Genomic DNA, 23,128 nt, shown 5'->3' with positions numbered 1-23,128 from the left:
AGTTCTTATCTATATTACACTCTCACAAGCTGTGAGTTTTGTAGTCCTTAATTTTAATAAGCTAAAAATGAAGACTTATCTCTCTCTCTCTCTACAAGGCTTTTTAAGGATAAGCTGTCTAATTAAGAAATGTCACTTAAATTATTTTTACTTTTAACCCAATAACTAACTACTCATGGCTTGTAATGCAGACTTTATCTAATTACACAAAACCACCCAAAGTTATGAAGAAGGTAAAGAAGAAGGACCAGCTTCTGCTCTAAAACCTCTATCTTGCTTTTTATATATTACTATGTTCTAAACCCTTAAACTCAGAGTTTTCTACCCTGTGGTATTACACACTTCTATTCAAACTACACGCTTATAATCTTAGTTTTATCATTCATTTTTGGAAGCTTTTTCTACAGCCTCAGGTCAGTGCAGTGTTCTCTTGGCAGCCAGTGCCTGTCAGCACAGAAAGTCTCAAATTCTCAGCAGCCAGGGTTCCAACACCCAGGATTGGTTTTTTGTGGGTTTTTTTAGGAAGTGCCTGCCTGAAGCAACAGTCCTTGGCCGTGGGGGTGTTCCCAGCACTTAGGTCAGGCACAAAGCCCATGGCCATGGGACACTTGTGGTCACAGGGATATTGAGCTGTCCCCAACCACTGAGGTGTCAGATCAGAGGCCAGTTTGGGGCCTTTGACTGTAAGTGCCAAAAATCCTGTTGATGGGAAAGAAATAGCTGGAAAATACTTGGATTGGTCTTTATGGATTATTGAAACCATACAATAAATAATAATTGATTGGTCCTTAATTTCTAGGAGTACAATAAATTTACATTTTTATGCTATTAAGAGCTGAAGGGTGCTTCCAGTGCCTGAAATTGACTGAATTCCTTTAAATTCCAGGTTTGAATCCTCATCCCATGCCATCAGCATGAGTGCCTACCTGAGGGAGCAGAGGAGGGAGCTGTACAGCAGGAGTGGGGAGCTGCAAGGTATGCAAAAGGATCCTTGGTAATTGCACAATTCCCTTCTGCAGGAGCTGGAATATCCTGCCCAGCCTCTGGCAGCTATTGATCTCTGCTCTGAATCTCTCCAGGATTTAAGCTCTTGTTTATTATGAGGTTGTGAAGGGCTTCTCTTTATTCTCTGAGCGTTTTCAGCTGGAGGTCGAGGTCTTAAAAAATATACACAAAACAAAAGGTGAAATACAACCAACCTCACCTTGAGCACTGGGTTTGGGCGTTGGAGCTACCTTGGATATTTATCTGTGTCCTTACTGTGATGCTTCCCCTGCATTGCTGTGGCAGCTGAGCTCAGGCAGCTCAAATTTGAAGCTAGATGGATTAAAGTGACCAATTCTTTGTGTTTTGCACACTCGAGGAGCTGCAGAGCATTTGCAGAGGGTGAACCTGGGGCTTTTGCTGGTTGATATTGCCCATGGCAGTGCTGTGTGTGCCCAGGGAAGTGTTCCCTGCTCTTGCACGGCATCGTTTCCCTTGTTTTTCCTGGATGATCCAGTGCTTGGGTTTGGCAGCAGAATCAAGGGAATATCCCAAGACTACCATGATCATCTACAGCAGGGCTCAGTTCTTTTGTATCATCTATTCCAGTTTCTTCCTGGGCTAATCATAACAAGAAAATAATTTCTGTTCTTCAAATATTAACAGCAGTGACCAAGGGCAGAATTTCTCCTGGAACTTTTGCCCATGATCCTTTTCAGCTGGCTTTTAATTGATAATCATAACAAGGAAATAATTTCTGTTCTTCAAATATTAACAGCAGTGACCAAGGGCAGAATTTCTCCTGGAACTTTTGTCTGTGATCATTTTCAGCTGGCTTTTAATTGAGAATGTTCTATAGTTTGCGGGAGAATTTTTGGATGCCTTTGTGTTCCCTTCCTCCTTTCCTGTCACTGTCCTCAGTGACAACTCAAACCCACAAGGGTGTGGAAAAAAAAGCCTCGAGAGGCAGAGATTGTTCTTGTGACAGCTTGATTCACTTGGGTGACTGCAGAGGTGATCTCAGCACTGATGAGCAGGGCTCTGATGGCTCTGTGGTGAATTCTGAGACCCTTTTGGGTGGGCTGAGAAGGAAGAACCTGAGGGTGCCAGCTGCCCACCCCCGATCCCACAGCGTGGGGGAGTGAAGGGATGTGGAGGTACCTGCCACCTTTCACACACCTGCGAGGTGCTGAGCTCACAGCTCTCTGCCTTTTGGGATTCACCTTCTCACCTTCAGAAGTGTCACATGGCCAGGACTGGCTGGGAGATGTCCCCGGGCTCAGGGGGATGAGGCTAATGTTCCATCCCATAATCAGGGTTTATTCCAGGAGGATTTCAGTAGTTCCTTCTCCATAGTTTTGAGCTCTCTGTTACAAACTGTGTGGGACAAGTGTGGGCTCAAAGCCAAGAATTTTGTGGCCGTTGAGAATGTTGAGCTTTTTGGGGCTATCAGGGAGCCTGCAGCACTTGCTCCAGAATTTCCCATCCCTTTGGGATGAGTCCTGTTGCCTTCTGTCATTCCCAGATGTCCATGTGGCTTTAAAAACAAGCAGAGAACAGAAGTGACCTCCTCCATATCCCTGTCCTCCTCCAGGTGCCTCGTGGCTGAGATTTGGGATTTTTGTGGTTAGTGCTGTTACACTGAGGGTTTTAAGGAGCTCCTGTCCTGGGTTTGGAGCTCATTCAGAACCAGATTTCATGGAAGAGCAATTCCTTAGGAATACAAGACAAATCTTGGGGCAGCATTTGGGATGAGCAGGACACTGGGAGCGTTTCCAGGAGAGGAGGCTGCAGCAGAGCTGCTCAGGGAGCCTGGGTGGGCAAGAACAAAGCCCTGGAGCTGACAAAGAAGTAAAGGACAAAGCAGGACTTAGTGTGGAGAGGGCCAAGATCCCACTGCCCTTTGCAGCTCCATTGGAAGAGCCTGGACCTGATGCAATAGGTGACAGAAAGTCAGTGTGGGGAGGCAGTGGGGACAATAGATGAGATGACTTTGCTGAGATTCTTTGCAGCTGAACCATCAAGAAAAGTTTCCCTTTGAACTTCATGTTAAAAATGCAGTAACCTCTGTCTCTATTATGAGCTGCTGTTCCCTTTTAGGTTGCTCATTAATCTTCCTGAATCCCAGACCACAGCAAGATCTGCATTTGGATTTTTTATATATATTTTTTTTATTATTTTTTTTATCCCTTTTAAAGAGAAATACAATTTAATTGTTCAATCAGGTTAGTGGAAAGCAGGCATGTGACACTGTCTTCTGTGAACACTGCACAGTTTCTGTTCCCAACAGCCTTATCCACAGGGATGATTTTTCAGTGGCAGCAGGGGGAGGGTGACTTGTAGGGAATCTTTTTTCCTGAAAAGATCTTCAAAGAAACATATGCATGAAAAGAAAGGAATTTATAAAAGTTTAGCTCACGCTAACTTTTCGACATCAGAATTTAATTTAAATAGCCTTAAAAATGTGTGAAGATCAGAGTGATGCTTTGTCATTAACCCCTTTGATTTGGACTGAAATAGTGCAGAGCCTGAGGCTCACATTATCCCTCAGTGGGAGAAGGGGACCTGCTGCAAGTGGTTTAGGGCTGGAATTCTTCTGTCTCATTCCACTGAAATTGCAGGAGAAAGATTTGGCCATGTGGTTTCCCTTGAAGTTGGCCACACAAGTTCCCTGACAACTGTCATTAAAAAAATAAAGGTGGGGGCAAGTAGAGAAGTGAAATATTTCCTTCTGGACTGATGCAGTCTGGGGAGAGCTGGGGGTGTTCCCTGGAGAGGAGAAGGCTCCAGGCAGAGCTCAAAGCCCCCAGGGCCTGCAGGGGCTCCAGGGTCGCTGCAGAGGGACTGGGGACAAGGCCTGCAGGGACAGCACCCAGGGAATGGCTGCCAGTGCCAGAGGGCAGCCATGGATGGGATCTTGGCCATGAGGAATTCCTGCCTGGGCTGGAATTGCCAGAGCAGCTGGGGCTGCCCCTGCATCCCTGCAGTGCCCCAGGCCAGGCTGGACACTGGGGCTGGAGCAGCCTGGGACAGTGGGAGGGGTCCCTGCCATGGCAGGGGTGGCACTGGATGGGCTTTGAGGTCCCTTCCCACCCAAACCGTTCCAGGATTCTCTGAATGGCACAGAATCCCAGCTGCCACTTCATCACTTGCCCCTCTTCTGGTTTTGCACTTGGCTTCCAGAGCAGATTTCTATTCAGTGGGGAATATTCAGGAGTTGTGCGCTCTGTTTAGGCTGGGTTTGGTTGGGAATTCCAAGCAGGTGCCACTCTGTCAGTGTCACAGCCAGGTCAGCTCTGCCCTGTCCTGCAGCTGGGGATGACCATGGAATGGGCAGTGCTCCAGAGCTCCGGTGGTTCCCAGGGATGTGAATGGACTCCTCACCTGCTCAGCACCTCCAAAAATTTAGACGTGTTGTTTTTTTCTCCTCAGAAATTAGAGTTTAGGCTTGTTTTCCCCTGGAATTTTTCCTGGAATTTTCCCCTGGAAGCTCAGTGCACTTCTGCAGTAATTCAACTTCTCCATGGCTTTGTGGAGCAGGATTTTATTGGGAATGTGAGTGTGGGATGGACTGTCCAGGGAAGGATGATGGGAGCAAGAGTAACATCAGAATTCCAGAGTCAACACTCAGATCCCACTGGTTTTTATGGATTTTTGAAGGTATTGATTTACAGACAGACAAACAGTGGCTGCCCTGCCACTCAGGAGGATGCTTCAGGTGCTGTTCCTTGAGGAATCACTCCTACAAATTCTTGTGTTCCATTTAAGGATAAAAAATATTCTTGGATTGTTGTCATGCCTTTTGTTTTTCTAGTTTCCATTTGTTTTGGGGATTTTATGATGAGTTCTTTCTCTGATCCTGCTGCTTTGGCAGCTTGTGGATGAGTTTGTGCTGGCACTGGAATTTGGGACAGGGCTTGTTGTACAAGGAAAGGAGGAAAAATGTCCCCTGACTTCATAGAGAAAGTGTTTGATAGAACAAAGGATGAAATTTGTGCCTCAAAGCTGAATCCTCCGAATTGCTGGACACACTTTGTGTGCTGAACTGAAACAGCAAAAACTCAAATATTAATTCATGAAGTTATTTAGGCAGTTTCTGTCCAGAGATTCCAGGGATGAAGTGCACTTGTTCCTACTTAAAAAAGCAAAAACCAAAAATTGGATAAGTTCCCCTTGCTTCTGTGTTAAGGAACAGGAGGGGAATTGAATGAGGTGATTTTTAAGGACTCTTCCAACCAAACCATTCTGGGACTCTGACGTTTGTTTTTCAGAGGTGATTTTAAATACCCAGAACTTTTGCCTAGCTTTTTTTTTCCCTCTTGTTGGGAGTAGCAAGACTATTGTATCAATGTATTTATAAACTAAAAATCTAATGCAAGAGGCTCTTGTGAATTGTCAATATGCAGCACTCAAATATCTAAAAGCTGACCAGGAGTTTTGCTGGAAGTGGAGAGCACTTCCACACCTTGGCATGTCCAAGGCCAGGCTGGACAGGGCTTGGAGCAGCCTGGGACAGTGGAAGGTGTCCCTGCCATGGCAGGGGTGGCACTGGATGATTTTAATCCCAACCCAAACCAATCTGGGGTTTTAGGAACCTTCCAGATTGCTCATCTCTGGCAAAGGATGGCAAATGTGGCAGTAAAACAAAGCTCTGAGATAACGACACAATAAATTATAGTGGATAATTTTTAGAATTGAAAAAAATCCACTTTTTTTTTTTTTCTTTCTGGCTGGGTGATAAATGGAAAGCTTTGAATACCCTTCAGACACAAGTCTAAATTTGAGAACTGGATTTGTGTTACTCCTCACTCTGCTGCTCATCCACTCTCCACCCAAGCCTGAAAAATTCCTTACCATAAGGTTTCAAGCAATTAAAAAAATCAACGAGCAGCTCTGCTAATTAAGATTTTGACGCCAAGAAATAGCAGCAGAGGCACGGAGGATCCGCTGTGACAAGGGCACCGTGTAAGGCCAGGTCCAGGGAAAATGCAGTGATTTGTAGGTGCCTTGTTCCATTTGGATTCACCCAAGGGCTGCTGCAGGGAGCCAGCTGTGCTCGGCGGTGACAGAAAGCAAAGCTGACATTTGGGATAATGAAAACTCGGTTCAGCACCTCTGCGAGATGTGGATGATAATGTGTTGTCACTCAGAGGCGCTGGGGAGGGGGAGAGGGAACAGGATTCGTGTCTGGTTAAAGGAGATGTGGTGACAAGTGGCCTGGGCTGGTTAAAAAATATTCCTTAAGGAAGGACGGGGAATAAACCAGCAGAAAAATCAGCTGGGAAAGGGGGAGCTGATGTGATATCCCGAATTTCCTGTCACACCACTGCTTTTGTCTCATGATGAGCAGGATCACAGCTGGCTTTGAGCTTGGGCAGGGCTGGGGGAGAGGGGCGAGCAGGGATTTTCAGGGTTTTGCCAGCTCTGAAGCGATCAGCTCCCCCAGCCCCTGCAAACACTCCTGATTTCCTCGGCGTGTGTTTGTCCCGGTGTAGCGGATTAGCGACACGGCCTCTTCAAAGGCTGCCCAATCAAGGAGGGGTTATTAAAGCCAGGCTGCTTTATGACTGAGAATTAATTAGAGCAGCATTTTCATGCAAAACATCCAATTTTTTGATTAGCAATGGAGCAGGGTTGCAATTAACACTCTAGGAAACTTAAATTTCCAGCGTTTTGATTCTCGGGAAATGAGATTATCAAACTGGGGTCGGGCCCTTGACAGCAAAAGGGGGATTACGTGTAAGAAAATCGTTTGTTTCTTGATTTTTCCTCGGAGATTGTTATTAAAGCCACAACAGTTCAGAGGGAGATAGCTAAAAAAAGGAGGCAGGAGGGTCCCTTGGCTTTGTCAGTGCAAAGAGCTCCTGGTGTTGGGGAGAGCACGTTTGGCATTTCATCTACAGCAACAGGTTCCCATTGCTAGGTGGGGTCAGCCCTCCTTTTCCCATCCATGTGGGTTTGTTTCTTGCCTTTTGAACAACGTTTTTGATCCCTTCCAGGTGTCTAAATGTGTGTATTGCTGCTTATTAAAGGCTGACCTCAGCCAGCAGTCGAGTCTGTGAAAAAGGATCAGGGCATCTCTGGTTAATCCTGGAGAACATTTTGGGGGGGGGGGATGAATTTCCCACTTAATTCTTGTCACTTCCCAGGGATATGGGAGGTGTTGAAAGTCAGGCTCCGGCTGTGAAATCTCTGCTTTGTGTCCAGGACTTTGAGCAAGGTAAGGCGGGAGAAGGAATTTTGGTGTCAGGGCAATCTTTGGTGCCAGGGAGCGCCGGGAGCGTCGCCGTCATGGAATGGTTTGGGTTGGAAATTTGGAAGGACCTTAGAGATGACACAGTTCCAAGCGCACTGCCATGGGCAGGGACACCTCCCACTGCTCCAAGCCCCAGTGTCCAGCGTGGCCTTGGACACTCCAAGGATCCAGGGGCAGCCACAGCTTCTCTGGGCCTGCCCACCTGGGTCTTGACCTCAGGCTCCTCTTCTTGAGTCTTCAACCCTTGCACTGTTCTCACTTCAGAGCCCAAACACCCCTCAGGTGCCACAGGGTCCTTTTGGAACAGGAAAACCAAACAGACGGGCATCGGGGTGGTGTATGAGGAGGGGAGCTTCTCAAATAGTGATGGAGAATAAATGCTGGAATGATGGCTCAGGGTTTAGGTTTCATATTTTTCACATTCTGTGCTGCTTCGGTGTGTGGGGCTGGGTTCATATTATGGGATGGTGAGCTCTCTGCACAGAGCAGGGAGACAAAACAATTCCTGCTCCAGCTGGGACCAAGGACAAATGAGCCAAAGCTCAGCCAGGAGCACAAACAGCGTGGGCTGCAGAGAGACAAACAAGCAGGGTGGGAGTGCCTGGGCTAAAGCTGGAACGGGACAATGAACTGCAAGATGCAAATGGAGCAGAGCTGAGCCAAGGGAGAGACCCCGGGAGCGCTCGTGCATTTTGGGACCATTTGGGTTCCTCTTGGCTGCAGCCCTGGCTGGGCTCTTGTGCTGCCCAAGGTGGATCCATGGAGGAGATCCTTGGAATAAATCCCTGCTTTATTCTGTCACTCTGCCCAGCCTCTGCTCTAGCTCAGTCTTCACAGGGCATCAGAATCAGCTTTGATTTCTGTTGCCAGTCTGGATTCTCCATGCTCACAACTCTCCCACCTCTGCCATGCTTCTCTCCCCTGCTGATGTGAGGAAGCACCATCCTCCTTTTATGAAAATCCCTGGAATTCTCCACTCTCACTGATTTTGCTGGAAGCTGCTCCAGCAGGACTGGCTGGGTTGAGTTGTTACAGTCGGGACTCGCTGTGTCCCAGTGCCTTGCTTGCAAAGCAATCCTTGATTTTCAAGGCACTTATTTACAGCTCTTTTCCAGCTTTGAATCTGGATTACTGAAGCATTTGAGGGCTTTGTGGTGAATTTACAAAGACAACATGGAATTATCTTGTATTATGCAGATTAGAGCAGAATAGGTGGAGAATGTTTACGCCTGTGAACTATAATACCCTGCTTTATATCAATTACTGGAGTTTTTTCCAGGAGGAACATGCTTTTGGAAGTACTGAGCCGTGGAATTTGTGCTTTTTGCCTAAATGTCAGTAGTGAACCATTTATTTAAACACCACAGAGTTAGGCTGGGAAATGAGGAATAAAATCTCCATGGGAGTTCAGATCAGCTGGGTCAGGATTCAACCTGGTTGTTGATCAGTTGATCCTAATTTTTTTGGGGGGATCTTGAGTCAGCAGACTGGCCAAAACTGCAGTACATTTCCTTTATACATAGTGTTGGGAATAGATTTATTATATATATATATATATATATTTACACACAATATATATTTGGACTCTGATCCTTGTGGTTCCCTTCCAGCTGAGGATATTCTATGATTTCATCTTCATTCTAGAGTGATTAATTGCTATGTTGGCATTGTATATTTTTTGTTTTGTTTTGTTTCTTCTGGCCTTTTAGATAGTGTAGAGTCCTGAGATGCTCATGGATGTTTGTTTCCTCTTGAAATCTTGCTGACATTTGAATTTTTCATCAAGTTCTTCTTTTCATATTGAAGTTTCTCCACATTTTGGTGGGTCAAATTTCTTTGTTTTCACCAGCTTGCTTAGCAAGACCTCAATAAATACATTGCTGAAGCATTCCTGTTCTTTCTCCCGTTTGATGAAGTGTATAATCCTAATTTAAAAAACAGCCCAACGCAATTATCTGAGGGGGCTGAGCCACTTTCTTGCCTCTTCTGCAAATTTTATCCCTTTCAAGCTGGGACTTCTCCAGGAAGTAATTCCACATCACAGGGGATGGCAAATTCCAGCAGAGACCTTCAGGGTGAGCGTGGAGGGAGCTGCTGCTGCTCTTGTACCTGTTCGGGGGGTAAAGCAGTGTTTAATCTCTGGCCCTGTCATTCTGCTGCCTCTAATCTGTGTCTGAAATCCCTTCAAAATGCGACATCATTGTTTTTCAAGGAGCATAACAAATGCACCCCAGACAGCTGTATTAGCATTTGGGGTTTTTCCCTTGCAGCCAAGAGGTTTTTTATCTTAATAATGTTGAAATGGAACTTTTCAGTGCCAGAAGAGTGGGCAGGCTCAGAAAACTCTGCTTTTAAAGAGGGCTAAAGCCATTTAGGTGAGCATGAATTAACATTTCCCTCGTCTTGTAAAGGTCAGCCTTTAATTGAGATTCACCACGCTCAGCCCGAAGCCCGGCTTGCAGAGCCCTCTCTCCAAAAAGGAGGCACAAATTGGCAGCATAATCTCATCAGAGGCTGAGGTTAGGTGGTAATAAATCACTCAATTCACAGAGAACGAGGCTGCCACGGAGCACAAAACACGCCAGATGCTCCAAAGACTTTTGTGGCTTCGAGTTGGAATAACAGTTGGAGGATCTGTAGATGTCTTGAGTTTTTTTCCTAATAAGGAAGAACTGTTGGGGAGAAAGTAATTTTTACCTAATTAAAGGATTAAAATGCCACACGTTTGATTTTATGTTGGTCGTTATCCATTTTACACGCACAGGAATTGGAGGTGTTGCTCTCCCGTGTTTCCATGTGTGTATCATAGATTGGAAATTATTGCCAAAAAAAAGGCAGCAGCTTTCGTGGCTCCATTATTCCCTGCCTCTTGTGAGGAGATAAATGCGTGCTGAGGAGGTGATTCTCTTCTGCAGGATGAAGATGGAACTTTAATCAATGAAGGGATGTGATTTAGGGGTCTGAAGATACAAAAGCTGACAAATTCTCAAGGGCTCTGTGGGCCAAGTGCATCGATTGGTGTTGGAGTTTTTGTTTAATATGTCATGAACAGTGTTAGAGTATTTTCTTATCAAAACACAGAAATATGAACACTTTCCAGGTAAAACTCTTGAATAGGGTTTTACATCAGTAATAATGTGAGGAAATGGGCAGGGAAAAGGGCGTTTTTATGGAGGCTGGGTGTGGAGAAAAGAAATGTCTGTGAGAATCACAGAATCAGAGACTGGTTTGGGTTGGAAAGGACCTTTAAATCATCCAGTGCCACCCCTGCCATGGCAGGGACACCTTCCACCATCCCAGCTTGCTCCAAGTCCCATCCAGCCTAGACTTGGACACTTCCAGGGATCCAGGGGCAGCCACAGCTTCTGTGGGCCCCCTGTGCCAGGGCCTCCCCACCCTCACAGGGAAGTTTTTTTTTTTTTTCCCTGAGCTTTGAATCCTCCTGATATTTAAAATGGGTTTTTAAACCTCTTATCTCCTGGATTTTTGTTGGTTTTGAAGCTTGAATGGAATTGTCCATTCCAGAGTGGGTGGCTCCCTATGATGGTTTGGGATGGCAGCCTCATAATTTAAATTTTATTCAAAGGTCCACCAGGTGAAGGCATAGAAGGCCATCATGTGCCTGTTGAATCCATCTTTAAAGGGGCTCATTTTGGTGATTATTCCAATTTAACTGGCCTGAGAGGTGTGAACTTGGATGCATTAATTGAAAAGTTTTGCAATGGACCACCTAGCACTGGGAAAAGGGAACCTCCCTCTCCAAGTGGCCCTGAGTACCTCTCCAGCTGGATAATAATAACGTGAGGAGTGCAGGCTCCATGAGGGGTGATCCCTGTGGTCAGCTCCTTTGGGACGTGGCCTGGGTGAATCCATTTTCTTCTCCAAAGGGCAAGGCTGGGCTTTGGGATCCATCTGAGTTATTCCAGGCCTCAAAAGTTATTTCTGAATCCTATAAATTTGGTGGAGCTGCACATCCCAGAGTGATCAGAGCTGGCAGCTGGCTCCCAGGAGGATCTGGGTTGAGTGAAGCAGGAGGGAAAGGTGCCTTGGAAGGGTTCCAAGGCTGTTCTTTCCAAGTTAACTGTCGCCAGAAAATGTGATTTTGGGCAAAATGAGAGACATTTCTCTGCCTTGGTTTCCCAGAGTGTTTTGGAGTGTTAGGGCTTCTCAGGAGCCCCAGGATCGTTGCCTTGACATGGCTTTTCTTCTATGGATATTTTTCCTTATGAGAAGGGGTTTCTTTTCATCAGTGGGTTCAGAGTTTCAGCAAATGTCTGGTGCTGTCACAGAGTCCTTGGGTTTTGTGTCTCCATTGGTGACCAGGGTTGCATTAATTGGCTCCATTTGGGAGAGGGGTGCTCCTGTGAAGCCTCCTCCCCAAGAATTCATTGGATTATACAGCAGGCAGAGATTGGTCACCCTGTATAGTCATTACTGTGCCACATTTGTGTGATTTCCTAAAGCAAAGAGGACAGGGAGGGTGTTCCATGTTCCAAGTGGTGTTTGCATTCCCCACATCAATGTGCACACCGGGGCCTGCATTTAAATTCATGTTCTGGATATCAATTTCCCAAATTTTCTCGCTTCCTTTGCCAGCCTTTTGAGCCTTGCAGTCACCACAAAGGCGGAGAAGTTGTTGAAACCAGATTTTTCTGTGTTTTCTCCACATAAAGCTCATGCAGCTGCCTGCAGGAGGTTGTTCCAAGTGTGCTGGAGAAAGCCAGACTGATTCATTTTCCTCGAAACATTGGGTGTAGCAAATCCTCACCACAGATCTCATTAGCGTTTTCATATCTCATTGTAATTACTTAATAATATAATACCAAAGCCTTGCTGCTCAGTAGCTGGATTTTTACATAATATCAAAAAATCCTGCAAGTGACTGGGGGCCTCGAGTACATCTGTGCTCCTCTTCAGGGATTTTAATTGCACTGATCATGTGGTTGTGTTTGACTTAATTGTCATCAGGAGTTATTGGATGAGCTCCCTCCAAGCCCTGCATTCACTGCACCTCAATGGCATGGAGGAATGGGATTTTTGTGGCAACCAATGGCACTCCCTTTGTCTGCTTAATGAATGTGGAAGTGATTTCAAATGGCCTCTTCCCTCACACAGGGAGGAGTCTGGAAAGACTTCCAAAATGGGGGATGTGTTCATATGATGGGGTAAAGCTGTAATTCCAGTAAAAAGTGGTTTACAGCCCTGAGCAAGGGGAGATGCCCCTTTGGCCTGACCCCAGGGTGAGGAGGGATGTGCCCAGTGGGTGGCTGTACAGAAATCAGCGAGGGTGCCTTTTGAGCTGCTGTGGAAATGTGAGGATTTAGCTGGAGCTGGCTTCAAGTTATCGGAACTGTAAGCAGACAAAATTTAAAGTCTTAAAGAGTTCAGGAGCCGTGATGTGAAATGGAATCATAAACTTGGAAAAGCCCTCCAAGATCATAGAGTCCAAGTGTTCCTCCAGAGCTGCCAAGGCCACCGAGGTGCTGAAGGGCCTGGAGCATCTCCATGCCCAGGAGAGGCTGAGGGAGCTGGGGCTGCTCAGGGCAGGGGGGACACGGCTGAGGAGCCCATCCATGGGGGATCCATGGCCACAGGAGCTCCCAAAGGGACACGGCTGAGGGACTCATCCATGGGGATCCATGGCCACAGGAGCTTCCAAAGGATGGACATGGCTGAGGAGCCCATCCATGGGGGATCCATGGCCACAGGAGCTTCCAAAGGGACACGGCTGAGGGACACATCCATGGGGATCCATGGCCACAGGAGCTTCCAAAGGGACATGGCTGAGGAACCCATCCATGGGGATCCATGGCCACAGGAGCTTCCAAAGGATGGACACAGCTGAGGAACCCATCCATGGGGATCCATGGCCACAGGAGCTCCCAAAGGATGGAGCAGGCTCTGCTCTGGGCCCAGCGGTGGCACCAGGGGAAGGGGCAGGGACTGAGGCCAGGAATTCCCCCTGGATATGAGGCAGAACTTCACAGAATTCACAGAATGAGCAGTTTGGGAGAGACCTTTGATGCCATCGAGTCCAGCCCAGCACCAACAGCTCAGCCAGACCCTGGCCCCCAGTGCCACACGCAGGCTTTGGTGACACAGCCAGGGATGGTGGCTGCAGCACCTCCCCGGGCAGCCATCCCAGAGCTCTCTCCCCTTTCTGGAAAAGCTTTTTCCTGCTCTCCACCCTGAGTTTGCCTTGGCCCAGCTCGAGGCTGTGTGCTCTGGCTGTGTCAGTGCTGCCTGGAGCCAGAGCCCAGCCCAGCTGATCACAGGCACCTTTCAGGAGCTGGGAGAGCGAGGAGGGCAGCCCTGAGTCTCCTTTCTGCAGGCTGAGCACCCCCAGCTCCCTCAGGGCTCCTCTCAGGGTTTGTAGTCCAAGCCTTTCACCCTCCTCTGGACATGCTCAAGCATCTGAATGTCCTTCCCAAACTGAGGGGCCCAGAAGTGCTGCCCTGGGCAGTGCCCTGGAGTTTCCTCCCTGAGGACATTCCCAGACACTGCCCTGTGCCCTGGGATGGCCCTGGTGGAGCAGGGAGTGGGACCAGTGACCCACTGGGGTCCTTTCCAACCTCACCCATCCTGGGATTCCATCTCTGGAATAACAGGCTGTGCTGTTCTGTGCATTGTTTCCATCTTTATTATTTCTCTATGCGAGTTAATTTGTAAGTGAAGCATTTTGATGAAGAAAACAAAAATAATTCACCACCAACAACTTCTTACATGATTCCCCTCTCTGACTTAAACCAACCTCAAGATATTCCTAACTGCAACTTTCACGTTAAAATGAGGATTAAAAGGAAGTCTTTGCAATCTTTACTTCCTAATTAGTTCCCTGGAAGAGGGGAGTGCTGGAACTCTATCAGTGGTAATGGCTGGGGCCAGTGTGTGTGTAAAGAGGAGATGATGCTTTTCAAGATGCATTTCCTTGTGAATATCTGACATTTAATTCATGTCTCTTAACCCTAATTGAGGAATTTGGTGAGGCTTTTGGTATTTTATGCCTCAACCAAAATCCCTTTCTTGATAAGTGAAGAAGTCAAATGTTTGTCCAGAGGTGTGATTAGGAGCCTGGGTGAGCTCCTCCCACAAACACCTCGGGTCTCACTTGGAGTTTCGATGGACCAGTCTGGCATTATTCCATCAATCCCAGCAGAACTTCTCTCTGCTCTCCCATTGTCTCTGTCATTATATCCTGCCTCTCTGGAATATAGAATACAGAGAAAAGCCAGGGTGGGGTTTATTCAAATATTTATAGCTTGTTATCCTTCTCGTTGTTTCAAGAACTCATTTTGTGTATGGAAGTTTATATAATTGATTTTATTGATTAATCCATAATTCTTTATCAGAGCCTGTGATTTTTATCCAGAATTTTTGACCTGTTCACACGTTTGTGTGTCTGAACTCTTCAGACCACGGGGCTTTGTGTTTTCACCGGCACAGGGATTTTGGGGTGGGGGTACCCTGAGCCACTGGACTGGGTAAAAATGCTCCTGTGCCACCTGCACACCTCAGATCCACCTGGTCTCCTGCAGCTATGAAGTGCTTGTGTCTCTAAAGACTTTATGACTTTTGTAACTGGAGGATCCAATTTAGGAATTTAACAAAAAGTCACCTGCTGGAGCTTGGCCTTTACCTTTGTATGACAAAAGATGCTTTTCCTATTACAGGTACTGCAGCTAAAAAGCAGAAAGGGGAGAATAACTTTATTTTTTCTTCTGTTGAGGGGTGATAGAGATTTGAAATGCAGAGATAAATCCTGCTTGGGGCAGGAAAAAAGTATGGCATCTCTTGTCTGGGAACTTGAGGAGCAAATCCTCCATTCCAAGTCCCAGTTCAAAGTTGCTACAAAAAGGGAGATGAAGGAGATCCCGGACTCAGGATTGTGTCCTCTGCCTCTGCTTTGACTCCTTTGGAAAACTGGAATCTTTGCATCCAAAACTTGGTAAAACAGTAAAAAATGATTTGTAGTAGTTGAAGTATCTGTCATGAAGGAGTGGTTTTTGCTCACTCAAAGAATCACCATCAAAGGTATCAGCCAAAAATGACACAATCTGAATTTATAAAAATGGGAATTGACATTTAGGGTTTACTCTTGTGCTCTGTGGGTGAAACAGCCCAAGGGAAATGGGAATTAGAATCGCTTTGGAATGATTTCCACAGAGACCAAAAGGACAAGGCAGACCCCCCCAGTGGACAACAGATTAAGGGAATTAACAGTGTGGGTCTCATTAGGATGGATTTAACACACTGCCAGCAAATTCCTCAGGGTTTGCTGTGCATTGGGGATCTCTGGCATGGGTAAGGATGGATCTGTCCCAGGGAAAAAATTCCCAGCCTTGCGAGACATCTCAAGGGAATTGTGAAGCATTTGGAGTGTGGTAGGTAAAGCTTCATCCTCCACCCAAGGTGCCATTTCTGATACCTCCTCTTTTATTGACTCTGTTCACATTCTCCTCAGCCAGGAGTGATCAAAACCAATTTAATTGGAATATTATGTTCTCCTGGTTTAATAGTGCACTGTGAACCCACCAGTAAAAGACCGAAGAAAATAGATTTTAGTTGAAAATTTCTTTCTTCTTTTTTTTTTTTGTATTTTTTAATTCCATGCTATAATAGCACAATCCCTATCACCTTAAAAACATCTTAAAATGTAATTAGTGTAATTCATCCAGGGGACACTTGGTTTACCATCTTTTCATTAGTAAAAAACAGTCCCAGGCTGCCTTTCTGGCCTGGTTTAGTAATTGAATCTGATCTCTCAGGGCTACACAAAATCTGCTTTAGGTTGGAACCACAATGATTGTGTTGGGGTTTTTTTAATGTTAATTCTGTATTTAGTAGATACAGAAAATTAGAGAGAGAACCATGGAAAGGTTTGGGTTGGAAGGGACCTTAAAGATCCTCAAGTTCCAAGCTCTGGCATGGGCAGGGAGCCCATAAAACCACATAGAATTAAACCACAGAAGGAAAATAGGATAGATTTCCCTCCTTTCCCACTGGAATAAAGGAAATCCACATCAATCCCAGCTGATTTCCTTTTTTTTTACTGGTCTGGGAGGTTTTCTTGGAAGTGTTCTGAGCACAGCCCTGTTGGGTTGGTGAGTTGGATGATGCATTAGCCAGCTCTTCCTCAGCTTGTAGGAAATCACTTGTATTGGGGTACAGCCATAAATACCTTATTGCCAGGACCGAAAATGCTTCACTTTATCTTTATTTTTTCACTCTTTTTCCCCCTCACTGGATGTAGAAACTTCTGAATTAGTCCAAGCCAAGCATAAACCATGTCTTGTGCAGTGAGTCATTAAAACAAAGTCATGCCAGACAATTGAATTAAATGTGGAGGAAGAAGATTTAAACCTCTTTCTCTCTGTTTTAATAGGAACTTGATGAAAATGGCAGTGGATAAGCAAATTATAATCCATTTGGATGAAGAAGTGGCAAGTTGGAGTGAGAGGTTGGGATGTCTGGATGGGAAGTTAATGATGCAGTTGTGAAGCAGAATGAGGGGATGGATGTGGTGGATGTAATACCAGGGAAATTAAGCAGGTTAATGCCAAGCCTTGCTGCAAGATTTCCATTACTCTGCACTCTGAGAGCAGATTATTGCAGTTATTTAATCTGTTTAACCCACTTAATGTTTTTGGATCGTGATTATGCAGAAAATCAGAGGATGGAAGTGTTTTAACTTCATGTTGTTTTTTTTTTTTTGTTTGTTTTGTTTTGTTTTTGCAGAAAAAGGGATTTTGTTTTTAATATGAAAATAGCCACATATGGCACATTCAGTGTCCAGTTGCTGATGTTCCCGTGGAGGGCAAAAGAGGGTTTTAATTTGAAATATTTAATTGGAGAAAAGGGCTCTGCTTGGCTTCCAGACTCTTTTTCAGTGTGGTCTTTTTTATTTTATTTGTTGCTAAGCTTCCTCCTTCCCCTCCAAGAGTTTTCAGCCTGGAGAAGAGGAAACTCCAGGGAGAGCTCAGAGCCCCTTCCAGGGCCTAAAGGGGCTCCAGGAGAGCTGCAGAGGGACTTGGAGAAAGTGAACAAATCCTGAAAATTTGGATGCATACTTGGAGGTGCTGTTTCTTCACTAAAAGTGGAACTTGACTTTCAGTGTCCCTTAACTGACCTATTTTTGCTTTAAAATGCTTCCATTTCTCCTCAGTGTCTCAGAAATGTCCCAAAGCAGCTCTTAGGCTGGGATGTTTGTGTTCAGCTTGGGCTGAGCCCTCAAAATTAGGGGGAAATCATTTTGTTCCAGTTGTGCTGCCTGATTTTTTAAGAAATACAGAGACAGGCTCTGAATTTCCCTGGGTGAAGGCATTGAGTGGTCAAGTGTTTCATGCAACTTCATGGCCTGGAGGTCTCACCATTTTTTTGAGGACCCAGAATTTGTTGGGATTGACAGACTTTGGAGACTGGGGAGCCTCAATAAATGGAATTGCATCTGCTTTGCTTTCTGTAGAAATCTGCTCAAAATCCAGGGTAATGTTACGACTTTTTACCTAAAAAAATTTTATGCAAAACACATAAATATGCTTTTAGTAAGTTTTGGTCAGCATTCACAAGGGAGAAGTGGAGACAGCAGAGAAATATGTATTTTAGGGCATGAAATTGATGGTTTTGGGAAAGAAATGGGTATTTCAGGGAAAGAAATAGGTATTTGGGAGCAAGAAAGAGGTATTGTAGAGCAGGAAAGGAGAAGAGGAGGTCATGGAGCACAAGCCATTCACAGCTGTGGGGTGTGTTCTGCTCTTCCCTAAAAGTGGCCTTAGGCAGAACCAGATTTCTTCCCACAACGTGGGTTTCAGATTAAATTGAGTGGATATTGCTGTTAGGGGTTACTCAGGAAAACTCATCAAGAAATTATCTGTACTCACAGCCAATTAAGTCAGGAGGCAGAGGTGGTTTAGATGGCAGTGACACAGGTGCCTGCCTTGGTCTGGAATGGTTTTGGTTGTGCCCTGAACCATCTCCAGGAGCACCTGAACTATTTAGGAATAACCTGATCCATGGAGATAGGTTAGGAACCTGCAGGTGTTTTGTGCTCCCAGTCCATAACCCTAAATTGACACTTGGATTCACTGCTTGAGCGTGTTCTTGGCTTTTCTCCACTCCACAAATTAAAGGTGTTCAGGTTTTTTAGGGTTTTTAACATGAGATGGTCAGTGCTGGGTTTTTACAGAGAAATCCTCTGCTTTTTAAGCACAGCTGCTGCTGTTGGGTGAAGGTTTTCACAGATCAAAACAGCTGTGCAGAATTATTTCCCCAGTGAAACCAAAGCACCTCCATGTTTTAGCCTTACTCAGAAATTTCAGTGTATTGGAGAAGGGAGGTATCATTAAAAAATAATAAATCTGTTCTTTGACAGGACTAGCAAATGTTCCTGGTTTCTGAGGAGCAAGAGCTGTGTGTATTTTCTTGGACCTTTTCTATTTGATGCTTGCTTCTGACATTCTGGACATTTATGGATGTATTTGCTTTGTCTGGCTTTCTAAGGAGGAAGCCATCTGGTACTGTCAGTGTTCTTGGATCACCCTTCCAAAAAGAAAAGGAGATTTTGCTTTTCATCTTCCACTTGAAATAGCTCATTAATTAAAAATATACTTATCGAGACAGATAATACATTAAATGTAGATATATTTATATATTGGGAAATGTGATGCATTAGGCTGTGCACTGATCTGGATTGTGCAGCGGAGGGCACAAGCCAAGGAGAGAAGTTCAAACCTCACTTGGCAGCAAAATCAGACCATGAAGTCCTGTCAAACACTGCACATAAACAGTGCTGGGGACAGGGGGAAGGAAGGGGAGGCAAAGCTTTCCCTCAATTCTCTGCACTTCATGCTGGACTTGAGCATCATGTCCAACCAAAGGGCAAAACCCCAAACGTCTTCATCTTGTGTTTCTGACTTTCCTGGTGGGTCCTTCTCAGCTGGTTGCCTCGACAGCTTCTCCTCAAGCTGATAAATGAGGGTTGCATTGTTTTTATTACCCTCAATATGTTGTCTGCTGTGCTGTTAGTGCTCAGTGGCAGGAGAAATTCCTGCTCAAGCTCATGCAGGGAATCGCTGAAGTATCCAAGAGGCCTCAGAAGCAGATGTGAGGGATCTGATTTTCTCTGCTTGTTAACTCATATACAGAAGATTAAAATGAATCTTTTTTGCTTCAGAAATTCTTGAGGGTGAGGCCGTGGGTTCATCCTGACAGCTGGCAGAGAGTCCTTAATGGAATTGTGAGCCGGGCTGCTGCAGCATCTCGCCCCTTCCTCCTCCAGGGCCACGTGCAGGGCACCGAGGTGTGAAAATTGATAAAATTCCTCTTGTCCTCATCTGGGAGCAGGACACTCCTTCAGACAGGAGGTGTTTTATACCTCTCTCCCAGGATTTATGTGAGCAGTGGACACGTTTTATGGCAAGTCCTGCCTTGTTTTTCTCTGTCCCTTATGTTCTTTCCTGTTTGGGATGCATCTTGTCCTGGTAACCTGAGGAAGTGCTGACCCCACACGCCCTGGTGAGGCTTTATCTGCCACTGGAACTTCTCTGCCATCCTCAGCCTTACCATGAGGGCTCTTTTGGCCACCATCTTTTCCCCTTTATCTCCCAGCCTGTGTGGTCGGCAGGGGAGCGCCGTCCTGAGGGAAGAGCCATTTCCCCACTGTCCTTCTGACACCTTATTGGGACTACCTAAAACCAGAGGCCAGGCAAAGTTAAGGGGAATAAAAAATGGATATATTTATTTTTATATAATTTATATATATAATATTTTTTTTGAAGTGCCTTCAGGTACATTTAGGGCAGACAAGGCCCACCCAGGGCCTACACCCAAAAAATGGACCACAGGCCACAGGTTTTCACACTTTTATAAATTTGGTCCATTTGCATATTGGGGGTTAATATTCCAATTACGGCTTCAGGTAATGAAGTCATTTACCCCAAGTTTGCTCGCCCCCAATGCACTTTTGTTTACATCTCTCAGGGCCTGAGGCAGTCCTTCACTGCCAGGCCTGGAGGGGAATTGTGTCTGCCCAAAGTGGGAAGCAGCAGCTCCCACTGAATATGGAGTTTAGAATAACACACGAAAGAATTGCTGGGTTACAAATAGGTGAAAAATAGAAAAGCTAAACTCCTAAGGCATCGCTTGGGGCCCCGTGGTTGCCAGGGGACGCCGCCATCTTGGGGAGGGGCCCTGCCGCCATTTCCCCTTGGCCTCCCTGTCCGTGGGCGCCGTCTTGGGAAGGGCAATGCCACCACTTTGGGGTCTCTTTGTTCCCGTGGGCTTCCTGAGATTTAGTGGTTTTGTATCTCATGATTGTTTACTTTTCCATTTTTGCCTGTTGCCGTTTCGCTTGTTGTTTTTTCACGTATATCAGCTCCTAATCGTTGCTTGTTGGTGGAAGGGGGTTGGTTGAGTTTAAGTGGAGGTAACTTTATTTTAGAGTGTGTCCACCTCTTTAAATTGTCTTTGGAGCCCAAGACAAGGGGCTCCGAAAGAGCTGGAGAGGGACTTTGGACAAAGGCCTGGAGGGGCAGTAGAAGGGGGAATGGATTCCTGGTGCCAGAGGGCAGGGTTAGATGGGATACTGGGAAGAATTCTGGGCTGGGAGAGTGGGGAGATCCTGGCACAGGGTGCGCAGAGCAGCTGGGGCTGCCCCTGGATCCCTGGAATGTCCAAGGCCAGGCTGGACAGGGCTTGGAGCACGCTGGGATAGTGGAAGGTGTCCCTGCCATGGCAGGGGTGACACTGGATGATTTTAGGGTCCCTTCCAACCCACATCATCCTGAGATTCCATGAATCACATCACCAACCTCTAGGAAACATTTCCCAGCTTTGGGCAGTGTTTTATGATCTTTTTTGGCAACACAGATGTCATAGGAGAGGGGAGACTTCTGACTCCAGTGGAAAAACAAACCAAGTGAAGTTCTCTGCTCTTTCAGACCTGACTGATGGGCAGAGTTTAAATTTCAGGTCTGTATCGTGCCCTCAATACCTGAGTGTATATATTTTAAAAAAAATGAACCTATTCAGTTGGTAAATAATGTTCAGGAGGAGAATGTGTTGTGTGTATTTGTGTCTTTGCATTGTGTACTCCTGTGTTCTGGGACTGCTGGAGAAGATCTCAAATGCAGGGAGCACAAGTCTAATTATTTTGTTCACTAGAGGCAATAATTGGCTTGTTCAGAAGTAATGAGATAACTCAGATGTAAATTCGTTTTGGAGAGGGGGAATTTTAATAATGGATAATCTAGGAAATTATATCATGAATGAAAGAATATTCTGTTTATAAAAGGAACAGTTAGTGTAACTACAGAAGGTTGGGGCCATTTCAACTCATTCACAGCTGGAAGGAAAATCTGGGTGATTGCTGTTACTCCTGTGTGAGTGCTGGCTGCTCTGAGCTCGTGCAGAGGGGTTTGAAGAAGGCTCTTATCCTGGGAGTATTTCCAGCATTCAGGAACTTCCCCATGGAGAGAGTTTAAGAGATGGACTTAATGGTGAAAGCACATGAGGGGCCATTGTCAGTGTAAACCTCATGAACATGTTCTGGTGAACAGAATCCAGACTTGAGCAGTTGTGTCTTGATATTTTTCCTTAATTTTTTTCCTTAGCATTCCTCAGAACATCCTTCAGGCAGTTTTGCTGAGCCAGTGTGTGTTTCCCTATAGGAACAGGATTTGCCGTTTGCTGTTACAGCTCTGATTTTGAAAGGCTGGGCTTAGTTCATTTAATGTCACAGCTTTATTTTCCTGCTTCCCAAGCAGAACTGCTCTGCTGATTCCACATCCAATGCTGGCTTCCTCTGGGGCTCCTGAGGAGTCTCCACGCCTTGGACTTTCAGCCTTGGCTTCGTGAGCTTTGCTCTAGTGGAAGCTGTGGAACAAGATGTTCTTTACAGTTCTTTCCAACCCAAAACATCCTGAGATTCTGTTGATGCCTTGAGAAGGCTGACCTAGAACAGAGTTACAGAATAAATTGGGGATTTATTGAAAGGATCTCCTCCATGGATCCACCTTGGGCAGCACAAGAGCCCAGCCAGGGCTGCACCCAAGAGGAACCCAAATGGTCCCAAAATGCATGAGCGCTCCCGGGGTCTCTCCCTTGGCTCAGCTCTGCTCCATTTGCCCCTTGCAGTTCATTGTCCCGTTCCAGCTTTAGCCCAGGCACTCCCACCCTGCTTGTTTTTCTCTCTGCAGCCCACGCTGTTTGTGCTCCTGGCTGAGCTTTGGCTCATTTGTCCTTGGTCCCAGCTGGAGCAGGAATTGTTTTGTCTCCCTGCTCTGTACAGAGGGCTCACCATCCCATAATATGAACCCAGAGCCACACACTAAAGCAGCAGAGAATGTGAAATATAGAAAAGCCAAACCTGAGGCACCGCTGTGAACCTGCTAAAGCAGAATGTTGGTGCCCAGTGGTGTCCCCAGGAGCTGTAAAGATGAGGATGAGTTTGGTGGGCACTTTCTGCTCTCCACTTTAAGTTCTAACCCTGACTGTTTTGTTTGTGAATTCAGGGAATTGAGCAGGGGGAAGATTTGAGATGCTGAACCTTGTTGAATTATCCTGGATTTAATCAGACAATATTTCTTGGCTTCTTTAGCACCTTTCTACTCCTTTCCCCTCACCTTGGCCTTTGTTTCACCCTCTCTGGAAGATCTGAGTTCTGTGTCAAGCCCTTCTGGTTGGTCCTGTGCTGAGGAACTGTGGCTGATTTTAATCAAGCCTGAACTGTCATTCCGGTTCATCAATGTCACATTAGCGTCATTTCTCTTCATCAATGTCACATTAACAGTAAACCCCAACTCCCTGATTATTAAAGTGGATGGAAATCACAGCTCTGTGTGTGGCCAAATAGCTGCTCATCAGCAGGGTGCTTGATGGGCCCTGATGGTTTCA

The 23,128-nt window shown here is 45.8% G+C and overlaps 1 protein-coding gene across 1 annotated transcript in view; it reads left to right on the top strand.

The window, feature by feature from the left end:
* Window positions 1-23,128, top strand: part of EXOC4 (exocyst complex component 4) — a 317,262-nt gene that overhangs the window by 103,598 nt on the left and 190,536 nt on the right. Inside the window, 1 exon segment of the mRNA XM_038153051.1 lies at window positions 887-975. Coding sequence (XP_038008979.1) covers window positions 887-975 — 89 coding nt within the window.

Source organism: Motacilla alba, chromosome 1A, assembly GCF_015832195.1.
Source record: "Motacilla alba alba isolate MOTALB_02 chromosome 1A, Motacilla_alba_V1.0_pri, whole genome shotgun sequence".
Lineage (NCBI taxonomy): Eukaryota > Metazoa > Chordata > Aves > Passeriformes > Motacillidae > Motacilla > Motacilla alba.
The sequence above is the reverse complement of the archived record's forward strand: the minus strand, read 5'-3'. Positions and strand labels throughout refer to the sequence as shown.